Genomic DNA, 25,721 nt, shown 5'->3' on the forward strand with positions numbered 1-25,721 from the left:
GGACTATTTCCCCTCTCCACTCTTATTGTGTGGTGGTTCAGCCGGAGGTGTGGCTGAGCAGCGGGAGCTTGCCTCGCTGTAGTCGGGACACGCCGCACCTCCGCCGGATGTTTTGTCTCCAGAATGTGATGCTTTGGACCGGGTTTCTGTTTTCGGAGGCCACGCTGAAGCCGGGGCTCGGGCAGTGGCTCCACGCGGAGGTATGGAAAGGGGACGAGCTCCAGCAGGGCGGGCTTATGAGTCGCAGGAGCCCCGGGAGGAGAAGGTTGGGGCCGGGCAGAGGGAGGCAGGTCGTGACGGTGTTATGGAGGATTATGTCTCCCTCTGGACCTCAACTGCTGCCTGTAGCTTGATTTAACAGTAATATCTGAAAGCTGCGACTCAAACATATATATTTTAGAGGTAGTATTAAATAAACACATCATGAAACACTATAGTAAAGGCTAGTTTTGGCTTAAGAGTGATAAAGGGTACTTACACCTGAGACGAGGGGCGTGCAGACCGGTGTTATGGTGAAACGTGTGACCTTGATTCAGGCTGTGCACTTGTGGAGAAGCCCTCGCGCTGCACTTTAAAGGGGACGGATTATGTATATATTTGTGAGCTTTTAACTATAATATAACGGTGTTCTCTCATCATTATCTTTCTCATCGATGTATTTTTAGTGATTCATGAATCCTAAATTGTCCCATATTTGAAGATCTAGTGCTTAGAAAATCTTTGTTTTCACCTACCCCCTATCTCCGCCCACTACACTGCATTTACTTACGATTTTTCCAAAAATTCAGGGTCAAATGCTGCATTTCATGAAGCTGGGAGGTTGATATTAGGAGTATGGAATATTAGGAGTTCTGACTTGAGTGCGATCTAGCTGAATTAACTCGGATGTAAACAAAATGACTCATGTTGACTGTATGCTAACGAAATGTTAACATTAAACAAATATCTCTAATATGTGAAATAACAAAATATATTCTATACATCTAATGTTGAACCAATATAATTTATAATCCAAGATATAAACATCATATCTTCTTATTGTGACGACTTCCCCCTCCCCAAACACTTCTTCCAGCTCTTTTGGGGAGAATTTCACAATGTATTCACCTTTTTGAGAGATGAAGGGAAGAAAAATTGGAAGCGAGATGAAGAGATTTAAATATTTGGGTTGTAACAATAACTGCTACGGTAAAATATCATATTGTACTGTCACAATCACACCGATTTATAAGATCCTAAAATGCATTAGACTTGCTTTTATGTTTTTCTAATTATTAGTCTGTTTGGTGGGCTAGTCCCTGTGATAAATATTGATCATAGTTTTACACCAGTCAAATGGCAGTTTGTAGAAAGAAAGATGAAAAGTACAAAACCTGAATCCTTCTTCCAATGTCATCCACAGCATGTCATTTTTTATGTCTGGTTTCATTTAGTTTTAAAACATTGTTATTTTTGTAAGTAATTACTGGAAATTGTGACATGTTTTCACGTGATCATCAGTAATGAAACCAGACTTTGACCAGCTCCTGTTACTCTCACGTCTTTCTGTATTTGTGAGTTTTGATCCTGAGCCTCACGTGTGTCTCAGCATGGCTCACTTCCTGGTCACTTCATGGTCACTTCCTGGTTTTGTTCCGCTCGGGTTCGTTTGACAATTCAGACGAATCACACGAGAGTTCAATTCAATTGGACCAGAGTTCGCTTCTTTAGTCCGGATCGGAGTTCGATTGCACATTCGCAATTACCCAAACAAACCAGACCAGCCAGGCAAATGGAGCCTAAGTTCAAATGAAAAGTGTATTGTGAATGCACCCAGATTATAGAGATTATCCAGGCCATGTTATAGATCTATACATTTTCATAATACATTTTTTACTTCAGGTTTTAATCCCATCATTGCGTTGACCTATCGGTTTCCCTGCCTCCGCCCAATAGTACAAGATCAGGTGGAACCAATTCCAAACGTTCGGCCGGACAGTTTAAAGAATGTTCCTTTAATATTTGATAACATCTATTTTATAAATATCTTAATTATAAAATGTCCAAAATATTTAACAAGGCTAAGATACTAATTTAAAGGTTGAATGGATGATTTTTTTTGGCCCAAATCTGAGTCTTATTTCCTCGTGGCGTGGACGGCCAATTAGTCCTGCCACGTATCAATCATAAAACGCACCTACCGCTCACCTGCAGCCGCGTGTGGCTCGTCCCCCGAGAGCAGCACGTTTCCGCGTGTCTAAGCGCATTGATCTATCATAATATACTTCTCTCAGTATACGGGATAAACTGAAGACGGAGAAAGACAGTTCGAGCTGACTCAGAAGAAGACGGAAATCTACGGGAGACGAGAGATGTGATGCGATCTGTCGCGCTAATAAACGCACGGGGGAGTGGACTGCGCTCTTCCGCCTGAGTTCTCAAATCGCCGAAAGTAAATTAGACTTTTTATATTTTCTGAAAGGATTAAAGATTATTAGGTCATGTTCAAGGTTGTATGAAAGGTTAAAATGCTTCTGGTTGAAATCATAGTTCAATGAAATGTATAATATGGTTGTTGCACTGATGTTCTGAAGCCTGTGCTATGTCTGCCCTAAGGCTTTCATGCAATCTTGGCTTTTTATGTAACAAAAAAGCTGTAGTTAACTACACTTATCCGCCCCATTGGGTCTTGTACTCCGCATTGATAAATGGCTAAAAGGTCTTCAACTTACTTGTTCTGAGTGAAATCCAGTTTCAAGAGTGAGTCTCTCCCCTTCACATTTGGGAATTGTACAACCAAAGACCAGATACTAGACATGACATCCATTGAGTAAAGTGATCTGCTCGTCAATAGCTCTAGTGTTTGTTGTTCTTTTGTTTCTCTTTTTAGCTTTAACGGTTTAGGCTGTTTGTCCCATTGTCCTCTTCGCTTTAGTACTGTCGCCGTCGTCGTTGGTTACACCTGATCCCTGTACAGATGGTCTTCTGTTTGACTGGTCTCAGCTGCTCTTCTTTTCTCTGCGTCATTAGATTATCTCAAACTAAAGACACCAGGACCAAGGCTCTGATAATTCAATAGCACAGTACAATCACATCTGAGCTTCTACCCTGTTCTGAGGCTGTGTCCTTCTCTTCAAAATCACAATGACATTTTGTTTCATTCGCACATGTTTTCTGCAGATTTAGTCCATTTTCAGATTATGCAATTACATCTATACTTTATACACTTAAATAAGTGCAGAGTTCTGCATTAGCGCTGAATCTGTCGAGCTGAAAAAGTGAATTATTCATAAAGAAATTGGGTTGATTTAGTATGGCTGCAATAATTAATCGGCTAATTGTGACTAGTCATCAGTCTATCCCTCTATAACCCTAGTCATCATATTTAGCAAATTATTATCTGGACTGTACAGACTTTAAAACACATATTGTCCAAAAATACTTTGTTATATCAAATACAGCTGCATTTTAAAATCAAAATCAAATAGATAATACTTTATTTTTGGTCAGAAATCAGTCACCCTTTTTCAAACTTGTAATGTATTTATTTAAAAAGTACTATGTAAAAAGAACTAGTCAACAAAAAACCACCCATCGCCCGTGGAGAGCTGGGCGTGAGTCAGTGTGAGTGTTTGATCTGGATCATTGGTCGTTGAAGCAGTTCTGTCTCGCAGGACAAGTGTCGACGGCGGACGTCTTTGTCAAGGTCGTGCTCTCATTGGAGTTTGCACATGGCAGCGCATCATGATCGAGGAAGGCGTATTCTATGACTCAACTATTCTCAACTTTTGCCCTTTTTAATACGTTTTCTATTTTGAGCACAACTAAATGATGTCATGTCACAACGTGAGTATTAAGAGACCTTACTCTTGATACTCTTGATCATGCTCAGGCTTGTTTTGGATGTTGGTTCCGGTGAGGAAGGGCGGACTGATGCGTACTGGGCTTTATCAAAAATATAATTGCTGACTACTCGACTACTAAAATAATAGTTAGTTGCAGCCCGGCAACTTAATAAACACATATTCATAAATGCCTGTCGGGATACGTGTTGTTTCATGAGGTTCTTGGCAATACCCCTCCTTAGTTTTGATCTGGTGGTTTAGAGAAGGATGAATATTTGTATTAAATGGCTCTAGTCTTGTTTATTTGCCCTAGATATGCCCAACATTTTGAGTCATTGTGTTGTCGATCATTCCAAAAATACATAGCCATTTCTTTTTTTTTCCCCAACAATTTTTTGGCCCATAGGCTTTATTAGACTAGATATCTGCACGTGAAATGGGGATGAGAGAAAAGGGAGGACATGCAAACTCACAACACTGCAGCCAGTAAATTGCCTTTATTTATTTATATATTATATATATATATATATATATATATATATATATATATATATATATATATATATATATATATATATATATATATATATATATATATATATATATATATATACATACATATACACACACACAGACTATTTTATGTCCATCCATTCATATTCAGGTGTTAAATTAAATCAGTTATTTGGGAAGCTTGATGTAACTTTCTGTGAACTGTGTCTGCTGCATCTGACCGTTTCACTCCTGTTGTCCCTCTGGTCCAAGTGTGCCTTCACAAAGTCCCATTGGGACTGGCTGTGTTTGATCTCCGACCCCCAGGACCCCCCCACCCTTTCTCCCTTTCAGAGACACACTCCCAGTGCTCCAGCCCTCCCCTCCCCCCGTTCTCGGCCCGCAGACAAAGCCCAGTGAGGGAGTGTGCCACTCGGCCAGGTGTCCTGCACGCCTGCCCCTGGTGCCTCCTTTTGTCTGGAGCCCCTCACCCCCAGAGCAGAGCTGATTCATGAGGACACCCTTTCAGGCTGAACCTCTGCAGGGTCAAAACACCTCCAGGGAATGCAGACAGGAACACAACCCCAAAGCCATCTGCAGCACTTTAAATATACACCAGTCGAATTATTTAAGAGAATGTATATATTAAAGGGAATATTCTTGATTTTTCATATAATGAAGCAAAATTTGTTTTGCCCCAGTACAGATATACTGTAAAAGCATGAGGCTGTTGTGTACTGTCCACAACCAATTCTAAATGTTTTTATTGGCCTCAAACCAGGAAGGAACACTTCTTCTTAAGAAGAGGCTGGACAGAGTCATCAAGAAGTCCAGCTCCGTCCTGGGCTGTGCTCTGGACTCGGTGCAGGAGGTGGGGGACAGAAGGGTCCTGGCTAGATTCACATCTATGCTGGACCATGAGTGTCACCCCCTGCAGGACACTCTCTCCGCTCTGGAGAGCAGCTTCAGTGAGATACTGATCCACCCTCGCTGTGTGAAGGAAAGGTTCCCTAGGTCTTTCCTTCCTGCTGCTGTCAGACTTTATAACAAAAACTGTTAGTCCTGAACACTCGCAATACTGACCTAACCTAATACTGATGTGCAATTCTGTCATATGTGCAATTGCTGTTGGAATTCATGTGCAATTACTGTGAAATTCATGTGCAATCTATGTGCTGTCGTGACACATTCATGTGCAATTACTGTCGTGATCACATGCAATGGTATTTATGTATTTATGTATTTATTTATTTGCCTATGGGAGTTTTTATTTGTAGGAGATCTTCTACTGGGGGTGTTTTTCAGACTTCCTATAAGTGATCTGTTCTTCTGTATCTACCTCTGTATCTACCTGCGTTGCACCAATGAAATTTCCCCATGTGGGACAATAAAGGAATATCTTATCTTATCTTATCTTCTTCTTCTTCTTCTTCCTCTTTGGTGTTTTATGTTGTGTTTGCATTACCCAGAGTCTATTACTACTATGGCGAAGCTGCATTCTGCATGCTTTCAGTGCTTACTTTCTTGAAGGTCTGTGTAAAGTCATGTTGAAGCCGTTCAAAAGCCCTGCTGACTTCAGGAAACATTTGTCAAACTTAGAAAAAGTACAGTCATTGCCTCTCATAGAAACAAAGATTCTATTATTGAAATGTGAAGTACGTCGTTGTCATGACCAGATACAAATAATGCATGTTTGTTTTTGATTTGATTTGACGTTAGAATAAAAGTTAGCATTAGCTGTGAGAAAGGGCTAACATATGTATTTCAACGTTTTCAGGCGTCTTGTGTCGACTAGTGTTAAAGAAACGGTGTTTACAGAAAATATTGTAGAAACTATCGCCGCTTTGTCTCTGTGTGGATGTGGCCTTAATCTTATGTCTTAAAGTCTATATGACAGGTTCTTCTAATTACGACTTGGTGGTATAGAACCTGTGGTAAATATGTATTATAGTTTTACATCTGTGAAGTGGCAGTTTAAACCATCAGTCAAGTAAATAAAGGTGTTTTCAGGTCTTCAAAGTGTGTGTAAAGTTGGTTGCGTGGGTTGCAGATGGTACGAAGCTAAAATGAATATTGTCAAAAAGATTGTTGTAATACAATGAGTTCTTAGGTTAAAGAATAAAGACTAAAATCTAAGGCGTACAACTACAGTAGGTGGTGGTAATGTAACGCTTGGATACTAACCGCCATTAAAACACCAAAGAAGAAGAAGAAAAAGATGAGAATCTAGGACTGTTACCATAGCGATCAACAATTTAAAACAACATATTACCGTATATCTTTTGAATGTTTTTTTGCATTCAAACTTCTTCATTTTAAACCTTTTTGAGGAAGAGGAGGTTAACACTGTGAGCGACTTCTGTTTTATGTCCCCACGAAACCTTTAAACCACAAATATATTTATAATTTATGACTAATTAATTCTCTCTCTGCCATTGTGTGTCTGGGACAGACTGAACCCACACATGCTTTGAGAAGCTGATGTTCCTCTCCCCTCCTCTCTCTTTCTCCTCATCCTTCCTCTCATACTGCTTGTCTGCTCCCCTTTACTCTCTCCCCTCCTCTCTCTTTCTCCCCATCCTTCCTCTCATACTGCTTGTCTGCTCCCCTTTACTCTCTCCCCTCCTCTCTCTTTCTCCCCATCCTTCCTCTCATACTGCTTGTCTGCTCCCCTTTACTCTCTCCCCTCCTCTCTCTTTCTCCCCATCCTTCCTCTCATACTGCTTGTCTGCTCCCCTTTACTCTCTCCCCTCCTCTCTCTTTCTCCTCATCCTTCCTCTCATACTGCTTGTCTGCTCCCCTTTACTCTCTCCCCTCCTCTCTCTTTCTCCTCATCCTTCCTCTCATGCTGCTTGTCTGCTCCCCTTTACTCTCTCCCCTCCTCTCTCTTTCTCCTCATCCTTCCTCTCATGCTGCTTGTCTGCTCCCCTTTACTCTCTCCCCTCCTCTCTCTTTCTCCTCATCCTTCCTCTCATACTGCTTGTCTGCTCCCCTTTACTCTCTCCCCTCCTCTCTCTTTCTCCCCATCCTTCCTCTCATACTGCTTGTCTGCTCCCCTTTACTCTCTCCCCTCCTCTCTCTTTCTCCCCATCCTTCCTCTCATACTGCTTGTCTGCTCCCCTTTACTCTCTCCCCTCCTCTCTCTTTCTCCACATCCTTCCTCTCATACTGCTTGTCTGCTCCCCTTTACTCTCTCCCCTCCTCTCTCTTTCTCCCCATCCTTCCTCTCATACTGCTTGTCTGCTCCCCTTTACTCTCTTCCTTCATCCCAACATCTCTGCACCTTCCTCCTGTGCATCCCCCTCCCTTCTTTCCTCACACCTCCCTCTCTTTCCTCGCTCCCTCTCTCCCTCCCACCTCCTCGTCTCTTCCGTATATTTTCCCCTCCTCCCCTCTCTCGTTCCCCCTCCCCATTGTCACAACCCCCACGCTCTGATTGGTCAATCCCCCGTCACTCCAAACCCAGGAACTCTACTCATTGTTGCTCCATCTGCTTTCATTGTCCAACTTAACTGCCTCCTACTGCTGCTGCTGCTGCTGCTGCTGCTACTACTACTACTACTGCTGCTACTACTGCTACTACTGCTACTACTGCTGCTACTACTACTACTACTGCTGCTACTACTGCTACTAGTACTACTACTAGTACTACTATTATTACTACTACTACTACTACTACTACTACTACTACTACTTTTTGGACCAGATTCCTTTCCTTTTGTGTATTTTAAATAGAGCGTCAGAGGATTTAAAAATGCAGGAGTCTGGTCTCTGCTGCAGACTGATGTGGTGAGTCCATATAAAGATTTGAAATATGGATAATTGTGGTTTGCTACGATGTTGCAATGATGATTTTGTTTTTTTGTTCTAGTTTGGTTCTAGTGCAGTCCTAGTTGACAGCTGGTTTAGCCCAAGTTTAATCCCAATACAGAGCTGTTTTTAGTTCAGATTATCTTGTTGTTCAGAGCATTTTTTTGTCCTTGATTAAATCCTGTTTCAGTTCAGAGTTTAGGTCTAGTTAAGAGCTGGTTTATTGCTGGTTCAGTTTGGATAGACCTGGTTTTGTTCAGGTATAGACCTTGAGCTGTCTTAGTTCCGGTCCAGTCTAGTCCAGCCTGGTTTAGATTTGAATTAGTCTTTGTTCAATTCAACACAAGACGTGTAGCAATTCATTGCACAACATGAAAATGCCCACAGTTTTACTTGACTGCCATGAGTAGGTTTTAGCCCTAGACCTGGGCATATGTGTATTCCTCCTAAGCAGCAGGTGGCGTGACTCTAAAATTAACATTCATTTAAAAGAATCATTAATTTGCATGAAAAGGTTCAGTGTAAAATGTAAGCTTTTTATGCTTTGCATTTTGGGGATTTTAAAAGAGAAGTTACATTTTCACGTCTCCTTCCTCATTCTATGGATTGGTTCCTGAAGTTATTCTTCCTGTATTTTGCTTAACTGTTCTAATGTGGGTTAGGCTCACAACACTCTGTCCCACCTTGTGATTTCATAAGTGCTCTTCTGTGTTTCCCCTTGTGTGTGAGATGAAGTCCCCTCATTCTACTGCTATACTGTTAGTATTCTACTGCTATACTGTTAGTATTCTACTGCTCTACTGTATTCTACTGCTATACTGTTAGTATTCTACTGCTATACTGTTAGTATTCTACTGCTCTACTGTATTCTACTGCTATACTGTTAGTATTCTACTGCTATACTGTTAGTATTCTACTGCTATACTGTTAGTATTCTACTGCTATACTGTTAGTATTCTACTGCTCTACTGTTAGTATTCTACTGCTCTACTGTATTCTACTGCTATACTGTTAGTATTCTACTGCTATACTGTTAGTATTCTACTGCTTTACTGTAGTCTACTGCTATACTGTTAGTATTCTACTGCTATACTGTTAGTATTCTACTGCTCTACTGTATTCTACTGCTATACTGTTAGTATTCTACTGCTATACTGTTAGTATTCTACTGCTATACTGTTAGTATTCTACTGCTCTACTGTATTCTACTGCTATACTGTTAGTATTCTACTGCTCTACTGTATTCTACTGCTATACTGTTAGTATTCTACTGCTATACTGTTAGTATTCTACTGCTCTACTGTATTCTACTGCTATACTGTTAGTATTCTACTGCTATACTGTTAGTATTCTACTGCTCTACTGTATTCTACTGCTATACTGTTAGTATTCTACTGCTATACTGTTAGTATTCTACTGCTCTACTGTATTCTACTGCTATACTGTTAGTATTCTACTGCTATACTGTTAGTATTCTACTGCTCTACTGTATTCTACTGCTATACTGTTATTATTCTACTGCTATACTGTTATTATTCTACTGCTATACCGTTAGTATTCTACTGCTATACTGTTAGTATTCTACTGCTATACTGTTATTATTCTACTGCTATACCGTTAGTATTCTACTGCTATACTGTTAGTATTCTACTGCTATACTGTTAGTATTCTACTGCTCTACTGTATTCTACTGCTATACTGTTATTATTCTACTGCTATACTGTTATTATTCTACTGCTATACCGTTAGTATTCTACTGCTATACTGTTAGTATTCTACTGCTATACTGTTAGTATTCTACTGCTATACTGTTAGTATTCTACTGCTCTACTGTATTCTACTGCTATACTGTTATTATTCTACTGCTATACCGTTAGTATTCTACTGCTATACTGTTAGTATTCTACTGCTATACTGTTAGTATTCTACTGCTATACTGTTATTATTCTACTGCTATACTGTTAGTATTCTACTGCTATACTGTTAGTATTCTACTGCTATACCGTTATTATTCTACTGCTATACCGTTAGTATTCTACTGCTATACTGTTATTATTCTACTGCTCTACTGCTATACCGTTAGTATTCTACTGCTATACTGTTAGTATTCTACTGCTATACTGTTAGTATTCTACTGCTATACTGTTAGTATTCTACTGCTATACTGTTAGTATTCTACTGCTATACCGTTAGTATTCTACTGCTATACTGTTAGTATTCTACTGCTATACTGTTAGTATTCTACTGCTATACTGTTAGTATTCTACTGCTATACTGTTAGTATTCTACTGCTATACTGTTAGTATTCTACTGCTCTACTGCTATACTGTTATTATTCTACTGCTATACTGTTAGTATTCTACTGCTCTACTTCTATACCGTTAGTATTCTACTGCTATACTGTTAGTATTCTACTGCTATACCGTTAGTATTCTACTGCTATACTGTTAGTATTCTACTGCTATACTGTTATTATTCTACTGCTATACTGTTAGTATTCTACTGCTATACTGTTAGTATTCTACTGCTATACTGTTAGTATTCTACTGCTATACTGTTAGTATTCTACTGCTATACTGTTAGTATTCTACTGCTATACCGTTAGTATTCTACTGCTATACTGTTAGTATTCTACTGCTATACTGTTAGTATTCTACTGCTATACTGTTAGTATTCTACTGCTCTACTGCTATACTGTTATTATTCTACTGCTATACTGTTAGTATTCTACTGCTCTACTTCTATACCGTTAGTATTCTACTGCTATACTGTTAGTATTCTACTGCTATACCGTTAGTATTCTACTGCTATACTGTTAGTATTCTACTGCTATACTGTTAGTATTCTACTGCTATACTGTTAGTATTCTACTGCTCTACTGCTATACCGTTAGTATTCTACTGTTGTGTTCCAGTCCTCAAAGTCTCAGACCGGAGCGACATTTTCTCCAAATGTCTTGTTGGAAAGACATTGAGCTGTACTTTACAGTTTATGCACATTTATGGCTAAAAGCAAGTAATAAAAATCAGAAAAGTGCTCAAATCAATCAAATTTAGCTAATTTAATAACCCAAAAATCACACATTACATTGTGAGTAGTCATTATTTGAGTGTGAAAACATCATTTTGTAGCTCTACATCAGAAGAACAAGGCTGTGCCTTCACCATGTGAGAGAGAAAACAGAAAGCGGAGGGATGACCTCTCAAAGAAAGGGAGAAGAGAGTGAAGATCAGCAATTAAATCCAATTTATTTTATTTTGTAATGCCCAATCACAACAGCAGTTTCCTCGAGGGGCGACAGTGAAAACAGATTAAACAATGTTCATAGGGACTTGGCAATGTCCCAGCAGACGGTGTCCTTAGACAAATGTCCCACACTCCCGTGTCCCTAGACAAATGTCCCACACTCCGTGTCCACAAATGTCCCACACTCCGTGTCCACAAATGTCCCACACTCCCCTGTGCTTAGACAAATGTCCCACACTCCGTGTCCTTAGACAAATGTCCCACACTCCGTGTCCACAAATGTCCCACACTCCCCTGTGCTTAGACAAATGTCCCACACTCCCGTGTCCTTAGACAAATGTCCCACACTCCGTGTCCTTAAACAAATGTCCCACGCTCCACTGTCCTTAGACCCTCCTTCTCGGTCAGGAAAAACTACCAAACCTCTTTGGGAAAAAGTAGAAACCTGCAATCAATTTGTAGCAGGTACACTACACACAAACCCAGCCGCACGTCTCCTGGGGACCTATATCCAGGTCGGGGCTAATTTCTATCATTTTACCCAAGCTCGGGTTTGGGCTGGTGTGATAAATTTAGCCGTCATGTGATTCATGACTAAAGTGCGTCTGCGCGCAATTTGCTGCGCGCATGTGCCTTTCGAGCGCAGTTCGCAGCATTCGTATTTCAACAATGTCGGGCTGTGAAGGGGTTCGGCCTTTAAGCTTGTCTGGCTCGGGTCGGGTCCAGATGGAATTCTGTCGGGCTTCGGGCCAGTCTAGCATAACCTTTATGATTACAGCTCTAGTTCAAAGCGTAGGCCTGTGATAATAGACTACATCCACCTGACGCTGCTCAGAGCTCTCATTCTCCACTCACCTGCTCTACACACCTGCTACACACACACACACACACACACACGTACACACAACACACACAGTCTGACGGTTTGCTCTGTCATGTGGGTCATGGGCTTGCGACTCGAGGTGTGGTCTGACAGCCAAGGGCCCGTCACTCTTCTACAGCAGGTTTAACCCAGCAGCTCAGGACAGTTTGGCTTCAGGGTTAGACCGTAGACATCCTGGGCTTCAGCCTGGTGACGCCTATGCTGTTGTTGCTCTGACCTCTGCAGAGTTTAGCTAGCTTGTTAGCCAATGACAGGGGGAGATAAAGGACACTTCAGCTCGCACAACAATTTAACTGATCAGTGATGATTGTGAGCCTGCAGTGTGTGTTCTTCTTGAGTTGTAAAAAAATGTTTTAGATCTGTTTGAGTTCTTAAAAGAGAAAATGTCATTACTCATTGACACTGAATGTTGCGACGTCAACTGCATGACCTTTATACTGTTACCACCACTAATAACACTGATACTTTTGATTCTGGCAAAAAGGTTACACTGTATTTGGAAAGTTGTGGTAGTTTAAATAATGAAAGTAAATGAGTAAGTAATGTTATATACTGGTTGTGTCGGCTCTCCCCTGTCACTGCTGAGCTTACACCTGTCTGCTTTAGTCGTAAACATTCCTCTATCTGGGTTTAACTCGGCAAATCTACAGTGGCCTTTCCTTCATATTTAGTCCAGTCACCACCAGTAAATTGGCTCATCAACATTTCGGGTCGGCTGAAAATACTGAACGTTTTTCCACGTATTGGTCCTTCTTGATGGACCAAGCACATTCCAGGATGAGTGAGTGTTCTTGTACTGTCAGCTCCTCAAGTATAAGGTCAATTCTGGACTCTTCAGGAGCTGCAGAATGATGAAAGAATGATGTCTCCTGCTCCTAAACCACTTTTGTTTTTACTATTTGAGCCCCATGAATCATGGCATTGTCATAATATTTCTGTTGGCGCCCTACCCTCAGATAATTTCACTTTAAAAGGGAAAGTGAAGATTGTTCCTCATCATCTGTGTCAGTTCAGTTTTCCACCAAATAAGACCGGCAAATAGTTAGCACTTGGTTGTTTCCCCCTCTAGTTTTTTCTAACTTGTTTTGTCTTCTGTAGCACTTTTAGAATGCTACAGTAAGTGTAATTGTCCCATGTAACGTTTATATTTCATTTTCCACTGGCTTCATTTCTCATTTCTGGCCCTGGCACTGTTTTATCGGACCAGGAGGTACTGGCCCAGAACTGGCACCGGAAACTGCTTGTTGGAAAATGAGTTTTAATGGTCAAAGAACTGTCTCCTTGACTTATTGGGTCATTTAAAGGTTTGTACAGATTGCCAGAACGCTTACAGATATAGTTAGCCTGGACTTTTGCACAGTATGGCATTAAACGAGTTAATCCTGCAACAAAAACATTATTTCTAAGTTTTGGACCCTCCACTAGAAAAGTGGCAGCTTTAACCTGATCTGGAGCAGGTTCTGATTTCAGGGCCGGTTATCGTAGACATTCTGCCCCAGTAGAATGTGATCCAGCTTTGTAGTACCACCAAACCAGGGTTAATCCCAAATGTACCACTATCACTGACCTCTAATCTAGCTTCAGAGTACAGAGCACAGGGTCGCTGGTCTTCACCGGGACTAAATTGGGTTGAGGCCTTCCCACAGCAGGCGTGGTCTTCTGTTTCCTTCACTACACAAAGTAAACCTCTTTATCTGATACTGAGATAAGGGAGTTGTCAGTTCAGTGGACTAAACCTGCGTCTAAACCTGGATAAAACCAGGTCCCATCCCCGGTATGGTCACTGTCCAGGCCTTCAGCAGGTTCAGCTGCCTGACATCCCTTCATCGTACAGTGAACCTCCTCCTCTGCCACTGAGTCAGGCTGTAGGCTCACTTAATTTTGGATTGAACCTGGGTCTAAACCTGGACTAATGGAGAAGGGCTGAGACTTAATCTGATGGATTACGCAATTGTTTTTTGACTGGAACGAAGTAAAAGGAAGTATTGTTATTATAATGTCTTTACTGTAGTGACATCATCAACAGGAGTGCTCATCTGTGTTTTTAAAGTCCATTAGTTTTTTTGTAAAGACAATTCTTATTTTGGACTTCTTCTTGACTTGAAGAAGCTGATCTGGTCCACTGCTCCTGACATGGTGTACATGCTGATTAATCTAAGTGCTGTTTCATCTAAATTACTTTACACAGCAAGATTAATTCCTATCCATGGTGTAATGTCCCCCCGTCTGTTTGGGCTTGAGCCGCTGCATGTTCTGTTCACAGCACAGCGTTGTGGTTTGATTGAAAGCCAAAAAAAGCAGAGGAAATCGGTGAATCAACACGTCCCGAGATGTGCGTTTTGAAAGTTCCCGCGTTACAGACCGCCATCTGCTGCTGACCTCCCCACAGACTCATTATTCAAACAGTCCAACTGTCTGAGCCTCAACAGCCACAGCCACAGGCCCCCCCCCCCCCGATTCATGCGGTTCTGTTTAAAAGATGCACTTGTCGGCCCCTCCTCCATTCGCATCTGTGTTACATTATAAAATACGTTTCTAGGTCTGTCACAACATTCAATTTCAATGCTAAGATCAGGGTTATTTAGCAATTACTGGCCCCATCGCCAAACGGCAGCGAAACCCTTAATTCACGTTCAGTTGAAATGCTGTTAGTGTGTCTGATGTAGGTCTTTAGCTGGCACACTCCTGTCTAGTTTTCTATGGTCATGTGAATAGTGTTGTGAATGGAGAGACAGCGAGGAGGGGGGGCAGAGGAAGGGGGTCGCATTTTCTGAAACTGCTGTTGCTAGGAGACGGTGTTCCCCCTTGAACCAGACAAAAAAATGCTCCGTGGTTATTCTGGCTGCTCTTGGGGCACCCTGAGCAGATTCTATCATCATGATCAAACTTTATTACAGGCCTGTTGTTGAGACACACCACAATTAAAAAACGCTCCAAACCAAAGCACAATTTTCAAAAACACCGCGTGGCACTGAGTTTGACATTAGTCCCGACTCATGATAATGTTTTCTCTCAGTCACTAAGGCAACGAATAAATCTGTGCATCAAACAATCCAAAGTTGCCTGAAAAGTTTTGATTCCTGTCGACACAAACGAGTGACTTACACTTTCCCATCTCTGCCTTTACAATGAAATCCTTTTAACAGTCATCGTAAAACACATTGAGTTTCCATATTCTCGTTCTTGTATGTTTGACCAGATAGTATGAAGTAGATAGTATGATTTTTTACTTCACTGTATGGCACTCAACCCTGTGCACAAGCGTGTTAACTTAACATAGTCTGTAGATGTAATTTTCTGACTCTACATCTGCTGGCCTTACATGTCGAGTGCTCTTGTTGAGCTGCATTCAGACCTTTGTTTGAGCTTTTCTGTTATTATTAGTCCTGCTTTAGACCTGCGTTAGACCTGGTCTAGTCCTGCTTTAGTCCTGCTTTAGTCCTGCTTTAGACCTGCTTTAGACCTGCTTTAGTCCTGCTTTAGTCCTGCTTTAGTCCTGCTTTAGTCCTGCTTTAGACCTGCTTTAGACCTGCTTTAGACCTGCTTTAGTCCTGCTTTAGACCTGGCCTAGTCCTGCTTTAGTCCTGCTTTAGTCCTGCTTTAGTCCTGCTTTAGTCCTGCTTTAGACCTGCTTTAGTCCTGCTTTAGTCCTGCTTTAGACCTGCTTTAGACCTGCTTTAGTCCTGCTTTAGACCTGGCCTAGTCCTGCTTTAGTCCTGCTTTAGTCCTGCTTTAGTCCTGCTTTAGTCCTGCTTTAGTCCTGCTTTAGACCTGCTTTAGTCCTGCTTTAGTCCTGCTTTAGTCCTGCTTTAGACCTGCTTTAGACCTGCTTTAGTCCTGCTTTAGTCCTGCTTTAGTCCTGGACTAGTCCTGGTCTAGTTCTGCTTTAGTCTGGCTTTAGTCCTGCTTTAGTCCTGGTCTAGTCCTGCTTTAGTCATGCTTTAGTCCTGGTCTAGTCCTGCTTTAGTCCTGGTCTAGTCCTGCTTTAGTCCTGAGATAAGCATAAAGCCCAAACTGCTCCTCCTCTCTTTAGCCCTGTTCTAATGTTGTTTAAAATACATATAAATAGTTTAGTTTGCACATTTGGGCAGAATCAAGGCAATTGATTAGGTCAATGTTGGAATGTTCCAACAATGTTTCATCTCTACGAGAGTCACAAACATGGGAACGTTGGCGTCAAGGTGCAACATACAACAATGACTAATGATAATAAAGTACATCAAATAAGGCATGCATAAATTAAGAACTTACTAATAAAATAAAACCTTGGTCTCTGTATGTACAGAAAATTACAGATGGTCGGAAATAGTGCAAAAAATGAACAGTGCAATCTATTTAATAATATATATTTAATAATTATTAAAGTGGCAGGTGCTATGAAATGTTCATGAGTCCAAAGGGAAGGAAACTGTTCTTGTGGTGGGAGGTTCTGGTCCGAATGGACCGTATTCTCCTGCCTGAGGGGAGTGGCCTCCTGCCTGAGGGGAGTGGCGTCCTGCCTGAGGGGAGTGGCTCAAATAGTCCGTGTCCAGGGTGAGAAGGGTCGAGTTGTGAGCCGACCTGCTCGTCCCAGAGTCCTGGAGACGTACAGGTCCTGCAGAGATGGAAGTCTGCAGCCGATCACCTTCTCAGCAGAGGCACAATGTGCTGTAGTCTCTGTTTGTCCCTGGCTGTGGCTCCAGCGTAGCCAGGACTGTCAGGATGAGGGCGGGGCTGGGAGTCTGTGACTTTCCTGAAGTCCACGATCATCTCCACTGTCTTCTGGGCGTTGAGCTCCAGGTTGTTACCGCTGCACCAGGGCACCAGCCGATCCACCTCCCTCCTGTAGACAGACTCATCCCCGTCCCAGATGAGCCCGATGAGGGTGGTGTCGTCCGCAAACTTGATCAGCAAAACTGAGTCGTGGCTGGAGGTGCAGCTTGTGCAGTTTGTGTACAGGGAGAAGAGCAGAGGAGGGTGCTCAAACCTTGAGTAAACCTTGAGTGTTGAGTTCTTTGACCAGTTTGCAGTTGTTGGCAGCGTGGGGGGCTTTGGGCTTGTAGTTGGTGAGATGCCGGAGCCTTCTCCACATAGAGGTAGGGTTGTTGTCAGAGAACTACTGCTCCAGACATGTATTGTACTTAGATCTAGCTGTCGACACCTCCCTGCTAAATCAGTACTTTGCACGTTTGTAGCGCTCTCTGTCCCTGTGCGCGTCTTCCTTTTGCTGCCTTTACTATAATGTATACTGTAAATCAGTACATATCACTTTGGCTTCTGATGGTTCATCCTTTTCTTTTTCCAGCGTTCTGTGCTGACAGAGTAGCTGTGGGCAGTGTCCCTCCTCGTCTGGATGTGTGAGTCAACCCCATGGGGCAGAAGGACCATGAGGAGACCGCCGACGCCCAAATCCTGGATGGTGGTCTGGACTCGGGTCTGGACCTGGTCTACCTGCACCTAACTGGTCCTCCCAACTGCCCCCCCGCCATGGAGGACCGGGTGAGCGAACCACAGGAGGGGGAGGAGGAGCGAGAGGAGCCTAAACTAGAGCAGAGATCAGAACCTGGAGCAAACCAGGTGAAATCTTTGCACCAGCCGCTGTGCAGGACGCATTGTGTGGACTTAGGACCAGATGGACCCCCGGATTTGCCACAGGAGTTGGAAAGGTATCAACCAAGCAAATGTAATGCTTTTTTGTTATTATAAGATATTAAAATCTTGCAGAAATTGCATTATTTGTAGAATTGGCTGACACAATTTTACATAAAAATACACATTACATTCTTTCTTTTTTTGAACAATGAAAATCCCTCTGACAGAAATAGTTTTTGAAACTATTTTGTGACTTAAAATGCAAATGTTTCTGTTCTAATTCACAACATCACAACAGTGATATTTGTAAATGTGTTAATTTTTGGACCAACATTTCCATGCTTTTAATTGATATATTGCTAGTTTTAATGTTGTTGTTTTATTTATTTTTTTACTTTTTTTATTTTTTCCTTGCAGAAACCCTGAACCTCCAAATCCAGAAAAGGACCCTCACAGTCCAGTAAAGTCTGCAGAAACATCCCCTGATATGACGGCAGAGGGCAGTAAGCAGCACCAGGCCAAACTGGACTTTGCTCTAAAGCTGGGCTACTCCGAGGAGATGGTCCGAGCCGTTCTGACCAAACTGGGTCCACAGACGCTAATAAACGACGTTCTGGGAGAGCTGGTGAGGCTGGGGACTAAAGCAGAACCCGACCAGGATCTTGGGTCCGGTCTGGGGTCTGGATTGGGGTATGGACCTGGCTCTTCCTGCGGGTGCACAGACGAAGGGAGATCTGACTCCCCTGCACTGTCCGAAAGTGTCTGTGATGAAGAAAATCTGAGGCCGATTGTGGTGGACGGGAGCAACGTGGCCATGAGGTGAGGAAGAGCAGTGACATTAGATTTAGTTCTACTTTAGCTCCGTCTTGTCCTAGTTTGATCTGGCTTTGTCAAACTAGTTTTATCCTGGTTTTGTCCCAATTCAGAACTGTTTAGTTCTAGTTTGCTTAAAGGTGCACTATGTACCGGTGCTGTTTCTGATGGAGGATTCGCTGCTTTGCTCCCTGGAGATGTCACTGAAATATTCCATAGTATGGTAATACAATTATCTCCATGGAGACAAGCAGGTGACTCCATCAGACCAAGTCACAGGTCAGATCTGTGGAGAGGCGAGCCCACTCACAGTAAGAATACCGGTTTTTCAAGTTGTTTTTGAGCAATTAAAACACCTGTAATGGATGGTTTTAATTTCATACTGTGGAACATTCCAGGCAGAGCACTAACATCTACACAGGGACAAGCAGCTGACAGGTTGTTCTCAAGTCCTCTTTTATATCGTTTTAATGTATGTGTTTTAGCCTGTTAGCCAAACATGCTAACTGTTATTCCACTGTGTTTCTCCATAGTCACGGGAACAAGGAAGTCTTCTCATGCCAGGGCATCCAGCTGGCTGTTGATTGGTTCCTGGAGCGAGGTCATCATGACATCACAGTTTTTGTCCCGGCTTGGAGGAAGGAGCAGTCCCGCCCTGACGCGCCCATCACGGGTAGAAACCCTAAACACTTTAACCCTACCTATAACTCTTAAGTGACCCTGGGAAACTAATGCTGTATCCGCACTTTTCTTAACCTTTAACTTCCCAAGTCTTTGCTCGTTTTAACGACTCTTTTCACACCTGCAGAATATGACATACTTTAGTGATGTGTGAGGACAAGTCTCCACTTTTAATTTGTTCTGTTCATTTTAGGTTATGTTTTCTCAGCAATGAAACAATAGTTTCCACTAAAATAAACATCAACAGATCATTTAAAGTGCTTTCCCAAGTCACAATGTTCTATTTCTCTCCATTGTTTTGATCAGATCTTGCAGCCTTTATTGAAAGATCCTCTATATTAAACCCTCTCTTATGTAACGTGGGCCTTTTCTGTCCCTCCTCCTCAGACCAAGAGATCCTGCGTCGTCTGGAGAAGCAGAAGGTTTTGGTGTTCACTCCGTCTCGGCGCGTTCAGGGCCGGCGTGTGGTCTGCTACGACGACCGCTTCATCGTAAAGTTGGCATACGAGTCCGATGGCATCATCGTATCCAACGACAACTACCGCGACCTCGGCAACGAGAAGCCCGAGTGGAAGAAGTTTATTGACGAGAGGCTGCTCATGTACAGCTTTGTGAATGACAAGTGAGTCTGGGGGTAGAATTCTGCAACTGACCTTTTATTTTAGTAGTCGACTGTGATTATTTGTATTGTACATTGAGACTTTTGTTTATATTTTTTGTTGGTGCGTTATAGCCCAGATAACGATTATATAAATACAACTAGCTTTATTTTGTATTTTGGTCGATTAATCATTGCTGCGCTTATTAGTGATTAGCTTTGTGATTGAAAAGAAATTCAAGTCCCTCCCTCCTGACAAACGGGGTCCCGCTGGCCAAGATGGAGATTCTCGCGACTCCTCTGCATCGGAAGAGGGAGAGAATATAACCAAACATAAAATATGGATCAATATATCCGAAGTGCAGCGTGGCATGGAGTCTCTTGTCGAGTTGTTAGCTGCCATGGGCCCGTGTATATGCTCCACATGGGAGTGATATCAATTTTTATGCCGATGTCATGGATCTGATTGTAAACCACTCTGAGTGAACCCTAATTTGTGGCGGCGATTGAAATCTTTGCATTCAGTCTACATTCGACATGTCGAACTCAAGAGGCACTGGAGGAAAAATGAATAAGAATTTCCATATCTTTTTGAAGACTATAGCATTGATCGACATATGGAGGGAAATGAACCCATTTTTCAAATCCCCATACACACTATTCTAGAATAGACTACTTTTGTATTTTCAATAACAACAGATGTAAAATCACTGATGCAGATATAGGCACAATAGACCTGTGATCATGCTCCTAGCCTAGAAATGCTAGACCCTTTGTTTAAGAAAAAGATTTCCAACAACATTAAGACTTATTTGGAGGAAAATTATACTGGGGAAATGTCTCCACCCATCCTTTGGGATGCTTCCAAAGCAGTCTTGAGAGGACAGATTATAGATATAGCCTCCAAAAAGATTTCCCCCAGTGTGTCTGAGGAGGCCTTATACTGTATATCGAGAGGCCCCTCTACCCAGAATTCTCAGTAAACTAAATAAAATAAAAGATTCTACCAGAGTATAACCGAGACCTATCATCTATTCTGTTTTGATATTGTTAAATTATTTATTTGACAACTATTAGGGATGTCGATACAGCTGCACATGTGCACTCCATGCTCAGAATTTACACTCAGACTCTTGTGTATGTTTTACTACAGCATTTAAAATATGAATTGTGAAATTAACATTATTTCCCCTGTAGATTTATGCCTCCGGACGATCCTTTGGGCCGTCATGGCCCGAGTTTGGACAATTTTCTTCGAAAACGACCAGTGATGCCAGAGCAGAAGAAGCAGCCCTGCCCCTACGGTGAGACTGAGACTTTAAGTGCATTTGTTCAGCCGCAGAGGAGCCCAGGGACTCTCAAACTGTCCAGCAACCACCTCATTCAATATTTATTTACCACCAGCCAATCTAGTGCTAAAAACTAATCCAAAACAGGGCTGGAATAGGCCTTAACCAAGGCCCTTTTCTAAACCACCCATTTTTTGAGTGTTCCCACAAAGGAGCCGCCACATTAAGTGCGTTCGAAGCTAAACTTCTCAATGAGGAGAAGTGGTTCCTTCACAGTGAGTCAGCATTGATATAAAGCAGTGAGCAGCTTGATGCGCAAGGCCCTGTCCCAATACCCACTCTACACACGCCAATCATGTGTGCATTTTCTGAAAGTGCGTGAGAGCAATTCAGAAAACCTGCTTAGTGAACATGATTATTATTTTTATTTATATTTATTCATACAGGGAAAGCCTGATGAGAGTACCAGATTCTTTTTCATGAGTTCTCTAACGAAGGAACCTCCTCTCTGCTGAGGAGGAACCCTCACCAGGAGTTTAGTGGAAGTGAAGAGCAAGAGGGACTTATTGGAGACTAGATCACTTCTGCAGTGCAGTTGTCAGCGTTTTGTGGGCAATTATGTATATTAAAGCTTCTGACACCTTAAATATGCTTCGTTTTACACCTTTACGTCTAAATGCATATGTAAATGTAACATTGTCCTGACCAGGGATGCTGTGTAAGACTATAGTGTAGTTCGCGTTGTAATCCGGCGTAATCCTTCTTCCGGTTGTATTAACATAGAGCTGCCGACCTCCAGAGAAAATAAGTTCTACACAGACTAAAAAGCAGTTTTAAGGCCGTCCAGAGAATCGGTGCATTGTTGACATGTTGCTCACATGAACATTGGATATTTTACACAAATCAATCTAATTTTTAGCATATTTAGTAGCAAGACATTTCCCTCGTTTTCCCTTTAAACCAAAGGAGCGCGGAAAAAGAGGGAAAAGTGCGCGGGGCGGACTAAGGTCAATATGACAGGTTTGACTACATATTTACACTATTATTTTTCAGATTTCAGATGTCAATTACACAATTGTTATGATTTGAAAAATAATAATACCATACCATTTTGTTGAACGATCATTTAAACAGAAAGTATCGGTTAAGTCTAAATTAGAGGCTGTGTCCAAATATCCACACTATAGCCTACAGAGGGTTTTGTAGTGGTGTACGAATGTCCAGCAGGTGAAAAACAAGTGCACTCAAAACTTTCCACAATGCACCCTGAAAAGCAGTGTCCAGCGATGGTCACTATGGACTACCAGTGGTCAAGATAGACCACAATGCATTGCAAGAGTTGGAAAAACAACAGCGACAGGTCTTAAACTGGACACAACACGACTGAATGAAGCAGAAGCAGTTTAAACACAGTGTTCACTCCAGAATATGAACAAAACACTTGAATACACAAAATACACTTACGCAAATAAACTGTTATGCCATGAAGTTGCTAGCATTAGCTGCTAGCCTTAGCTTGAGCTCACCATCACAAGCAAAATGTTGAATAATCCAGTCGGTTGTTTAATGTGAGATCCATGTATGGTGATTACTAGTCCGTAAATAAATAAACCAATATTTATTACAGAAATTAATTTTTGTGTAGTAAAGTACCCTACCAAACTAAGCCATAATTAGAACAACAGGCGACTTTAGTTGCTCATTTAGTCTTGGTCTAGTTCTGGTTAATAAAATGTATTTTTTGCAGGTAAAAAGTGCACTTATGGACACAAGTGTAAGTACTACCACCCAGAGAGAGGAGCCCAGCCGCAGCGAGCCGTGGCTGATGAGCTCCGAGCCAGCGCAAAAACCTGCCTCACGCCCAAAAACTCAACCAAAAACCAGACTAAGACCCAGGCCGACCCAGGCCTCGTCAAATCTCACAGCGTCCCGACCGGAGAGGCGCAGACGAACGGTCCCAAACGACAATCCGACCCCGGCGTACGGGCTTTGTCCTACAGCGACGCAGAGGAGAGACTTCTGCTCCAAACGCAGAGCAGGAACACGTCCCCAGCTCCCGGAGGGCCCCCCACCGCCGCCTGTCTGCCCCAGAAGGAGCAGTCCCGCTCAGGCACGCCGCTCGGACACGCCGCCGACGCTCCGTACCCGCACTGCCATTCACCCGAATACTACAGCGTTACCCGCGCGCTCTCCGGGCTCTCGCTCTGTGCCTCCAGACCCAACCACGACTATAGACCAGATTTTAGACCCCCTCAGGATTGTAGACCGACCCAAGACCAGGACTACAGACTGAGCTCGCTGGGCTCGATGGGTTCTGCCGGTTCTGAATGTGGCAGTGAAAGCAGCAGTTGTGATTCTTGCCCTCCTGAATCTTTGATGGACGATTTCCACCACCCTCCCTCTCGAATGTGGCCGCACCCGTCCAGCTCTGCTCACGGCGACTACTGCCCCCACCCGCACCCTCACCCGAGCGAGTACCCGTACCTCCCCCCTCCTCACCCGCACCCTGACACCCTCCCCAAACGCCCGCTGTACCCTCTGCCCGCTCACCTTCACCACCTGCCCCTCTCCGCGCGCTCCAGCTGCCCCGGAGACTACCACCACACGCCCGGACCCGCCGCCTCCCGCTCCCCGCTCGCCGAAAGCGTCTCCGACTCCCACCTGTACGACCGCTTTGCCCACCACGCTCGCCCTAAAACGCTGCCCCATTGGGACACGTACTACCGGCCCTCGTCGCGTCACGACACCTCCTCTTGCTACTGGGACGGCTACAGCCCACATTACCACGCCTACCCGCAGCAGAGCGCCGTCCTGGGCCGCTCGTCTCGCTCCGTGCCCCCGTACCTGCCTCCGCGACCCGACTCGCCGGCACACGCCCGTTTCAGCGACGCCAGGGAGAAGGCGTTCGTGGACCTGTGTAACATTTTCCCCCCGGAGCTGGTGAGTCGAGTGATGTCGCGCTGTCCTCACGTGGCAGACCCGCAGCAGCTCGCCGCCGCTATCTTAGCAGAGAAGGCTCAGGCCGGGTTCTGAACACGGTCCAAAGAAACTGCATCTCAGTCCTCGATTATTCAAGAAACGTCTGTCTTTACTCTGTGGACTATGGGCTGCAAAAACAAACTATCTACATGAGTTCAAATGGCCTGGCCAGGCATGCGCCATATTGACAATAATTAACATCCCATTGCAATATTATACATTTAATGCCATATTTTCCACCTCTAGGTTTGATTTACTGTCTAGATTTTAAACTTTGAGGTTTGAGATTTGCTAGAAATCCCTTGAAACAAAATGAAGCTGGTCAAAGCGACGTGTTTGTTTGTCATGAAAGCCGTTTGAACTCTTCATGTAGATGTTTGTTTTCGCAGCGGTAAAATATAATGGAGTTGTGGATTTTGGGGTTTTGTGTCGTGTTGGGAGTAAAATGAGGATGGACTTCACTGTGTGGACCTTAGTTTAATAAGGCACCTCTTTCCCTCTTTCCCTCTCCCACCTCTGTCTCTTCTCTATCTCACTGATCGACTATTCATTTTTACCTCTGCTCTTTCTCCTCTCTTCATTTTCTCTCTCTCTCTCACTCCACTACTCTCTCTCACTCCACTACTCTCTCTCACTCCACTACTCTCTCTCACTCCACTACTCTCTCTCACTCCACTATTCTCTCTCACTCCACTACTCTCTCTCACTCCACTACTCTCTCTCTCTCTCACTCCACTACTCTCTCTCACTCCACTACTCTCTCTCTCACTCCACTACTCTCTCTCACTCCACTACTCTCTCTCACTCCACTACTCTCTCTCACTCCACTACTCTCTCTCACTCCACTACTCTCTCTCACTCCACTATTCTCTCTCACTCCACTACTCTCTCTCACTCCACTACTCTCTCTCTCTCTCACTCCACTACTCTCTCTCACTCCACTACTCTCTCTCTCACTCCACTACTCTCTCTCACTCCACTACTCTCTCTCTCACTCCACTACTCTCTCTCACTCCACTACTCTCTCTCTCACTCCACTACTCTCTCTCACTCCACTACTCTCTCTCTCCACTACTCTCTCTCACTCCACTACTCTCTCTCACTCCACTACTCTCTCTCTCACTCCACTACTCTCTCTCACTCCACTACTCTCTCTCACTCCACTATTCTCTCTCACTCCACTACTCTCTCTCTCACTCCACTACTCTCTCTCACTCCACTACTCTCTCTCTCCACTACTCTCTCTCTCTCTCCACTTCTCTCTCTCTCTCTCTTAACATTTGGCTCAATTCTCTCTCTCTCTTTCCTCTCCCTCCTCTGTCTCTATCTCACTGTTTTCTATTCATTTTTACCTCTGCTCTTTCTCCTCACTTCATTTTCTTTCTCTATCTCTCTCCACTTCTCACTTCTCCACTACTTTCTTCATATTTGGCTCAATTCTCTCTCTCTTTCCTCTCTTTCCTCTGAGATCTCAGTAAATTCTGGCTCTCTAAATCTTTGATACAAATTGTATCTTGAATCGTGTTAAAACTTAT

At 43.1% G+C, this 25,721-nt stretch overlaps 1 protein-coding gene across 2 annotated transcripts; it reads left to right on the forward strand.

Moving 5' to 3' along the window:
- Positions 1-58: 58 nt before the first annotated feature.
- Positions 59-24,367, forward strand: LOC140361709 (probable ribonuclease ZC3H12C). 2 transcript variants are annotated; one of them, XM_072447540.1, is made up of 7 exons: positions 59-200; positions 17,540-17,900; positions 18,244-18,645; positions 19,173-19,312; positions 19,708-19,942; positions 21,116-21,222; positions 22,955-24,367. In XM_072447540.1, exons 2-7 carry the CDS (start codon positions 17,605-17,607, stop codon positions 24,238-24,240), a joined length of 2,466 nt encoding a protein of 821 aa, XP_072303641.1. In that variant the 5' UTR covers positions 59-200; positions 17,540-17,604; the 3' UTR covers positions 24,241-24,367. The 2 variants fall into 2 exon arrangements, with proteins under 2 accessions (XP_072303641.1, XP_072303726.1); XM_072447625.1 differs by lacking the exon at positions 59-200 and adding an exon at positions 8,033-8,105.
- The last annotated feature ends 1,354 nt before the right edge of the window (positions 24,368-25,721 follow it).

Source organism: Eucyclogobius newberryi, unplaced genomic scaffold, assembly GCF_026437365.1.
Source record: "Eucyclogobius newberryi isolate DKJ021-1_F unplaced genomic scaffold, fEucNew1.0.hap1 SCAF_1, whole genome shotgun sequence".
Taxonomy (NCBI): Eukaryota; Metazoa; Chordata; class Actinopteri; order Gobiiformes; family Gobiidae; genus Eucyclogobius; species Eucyclogobius newberryi.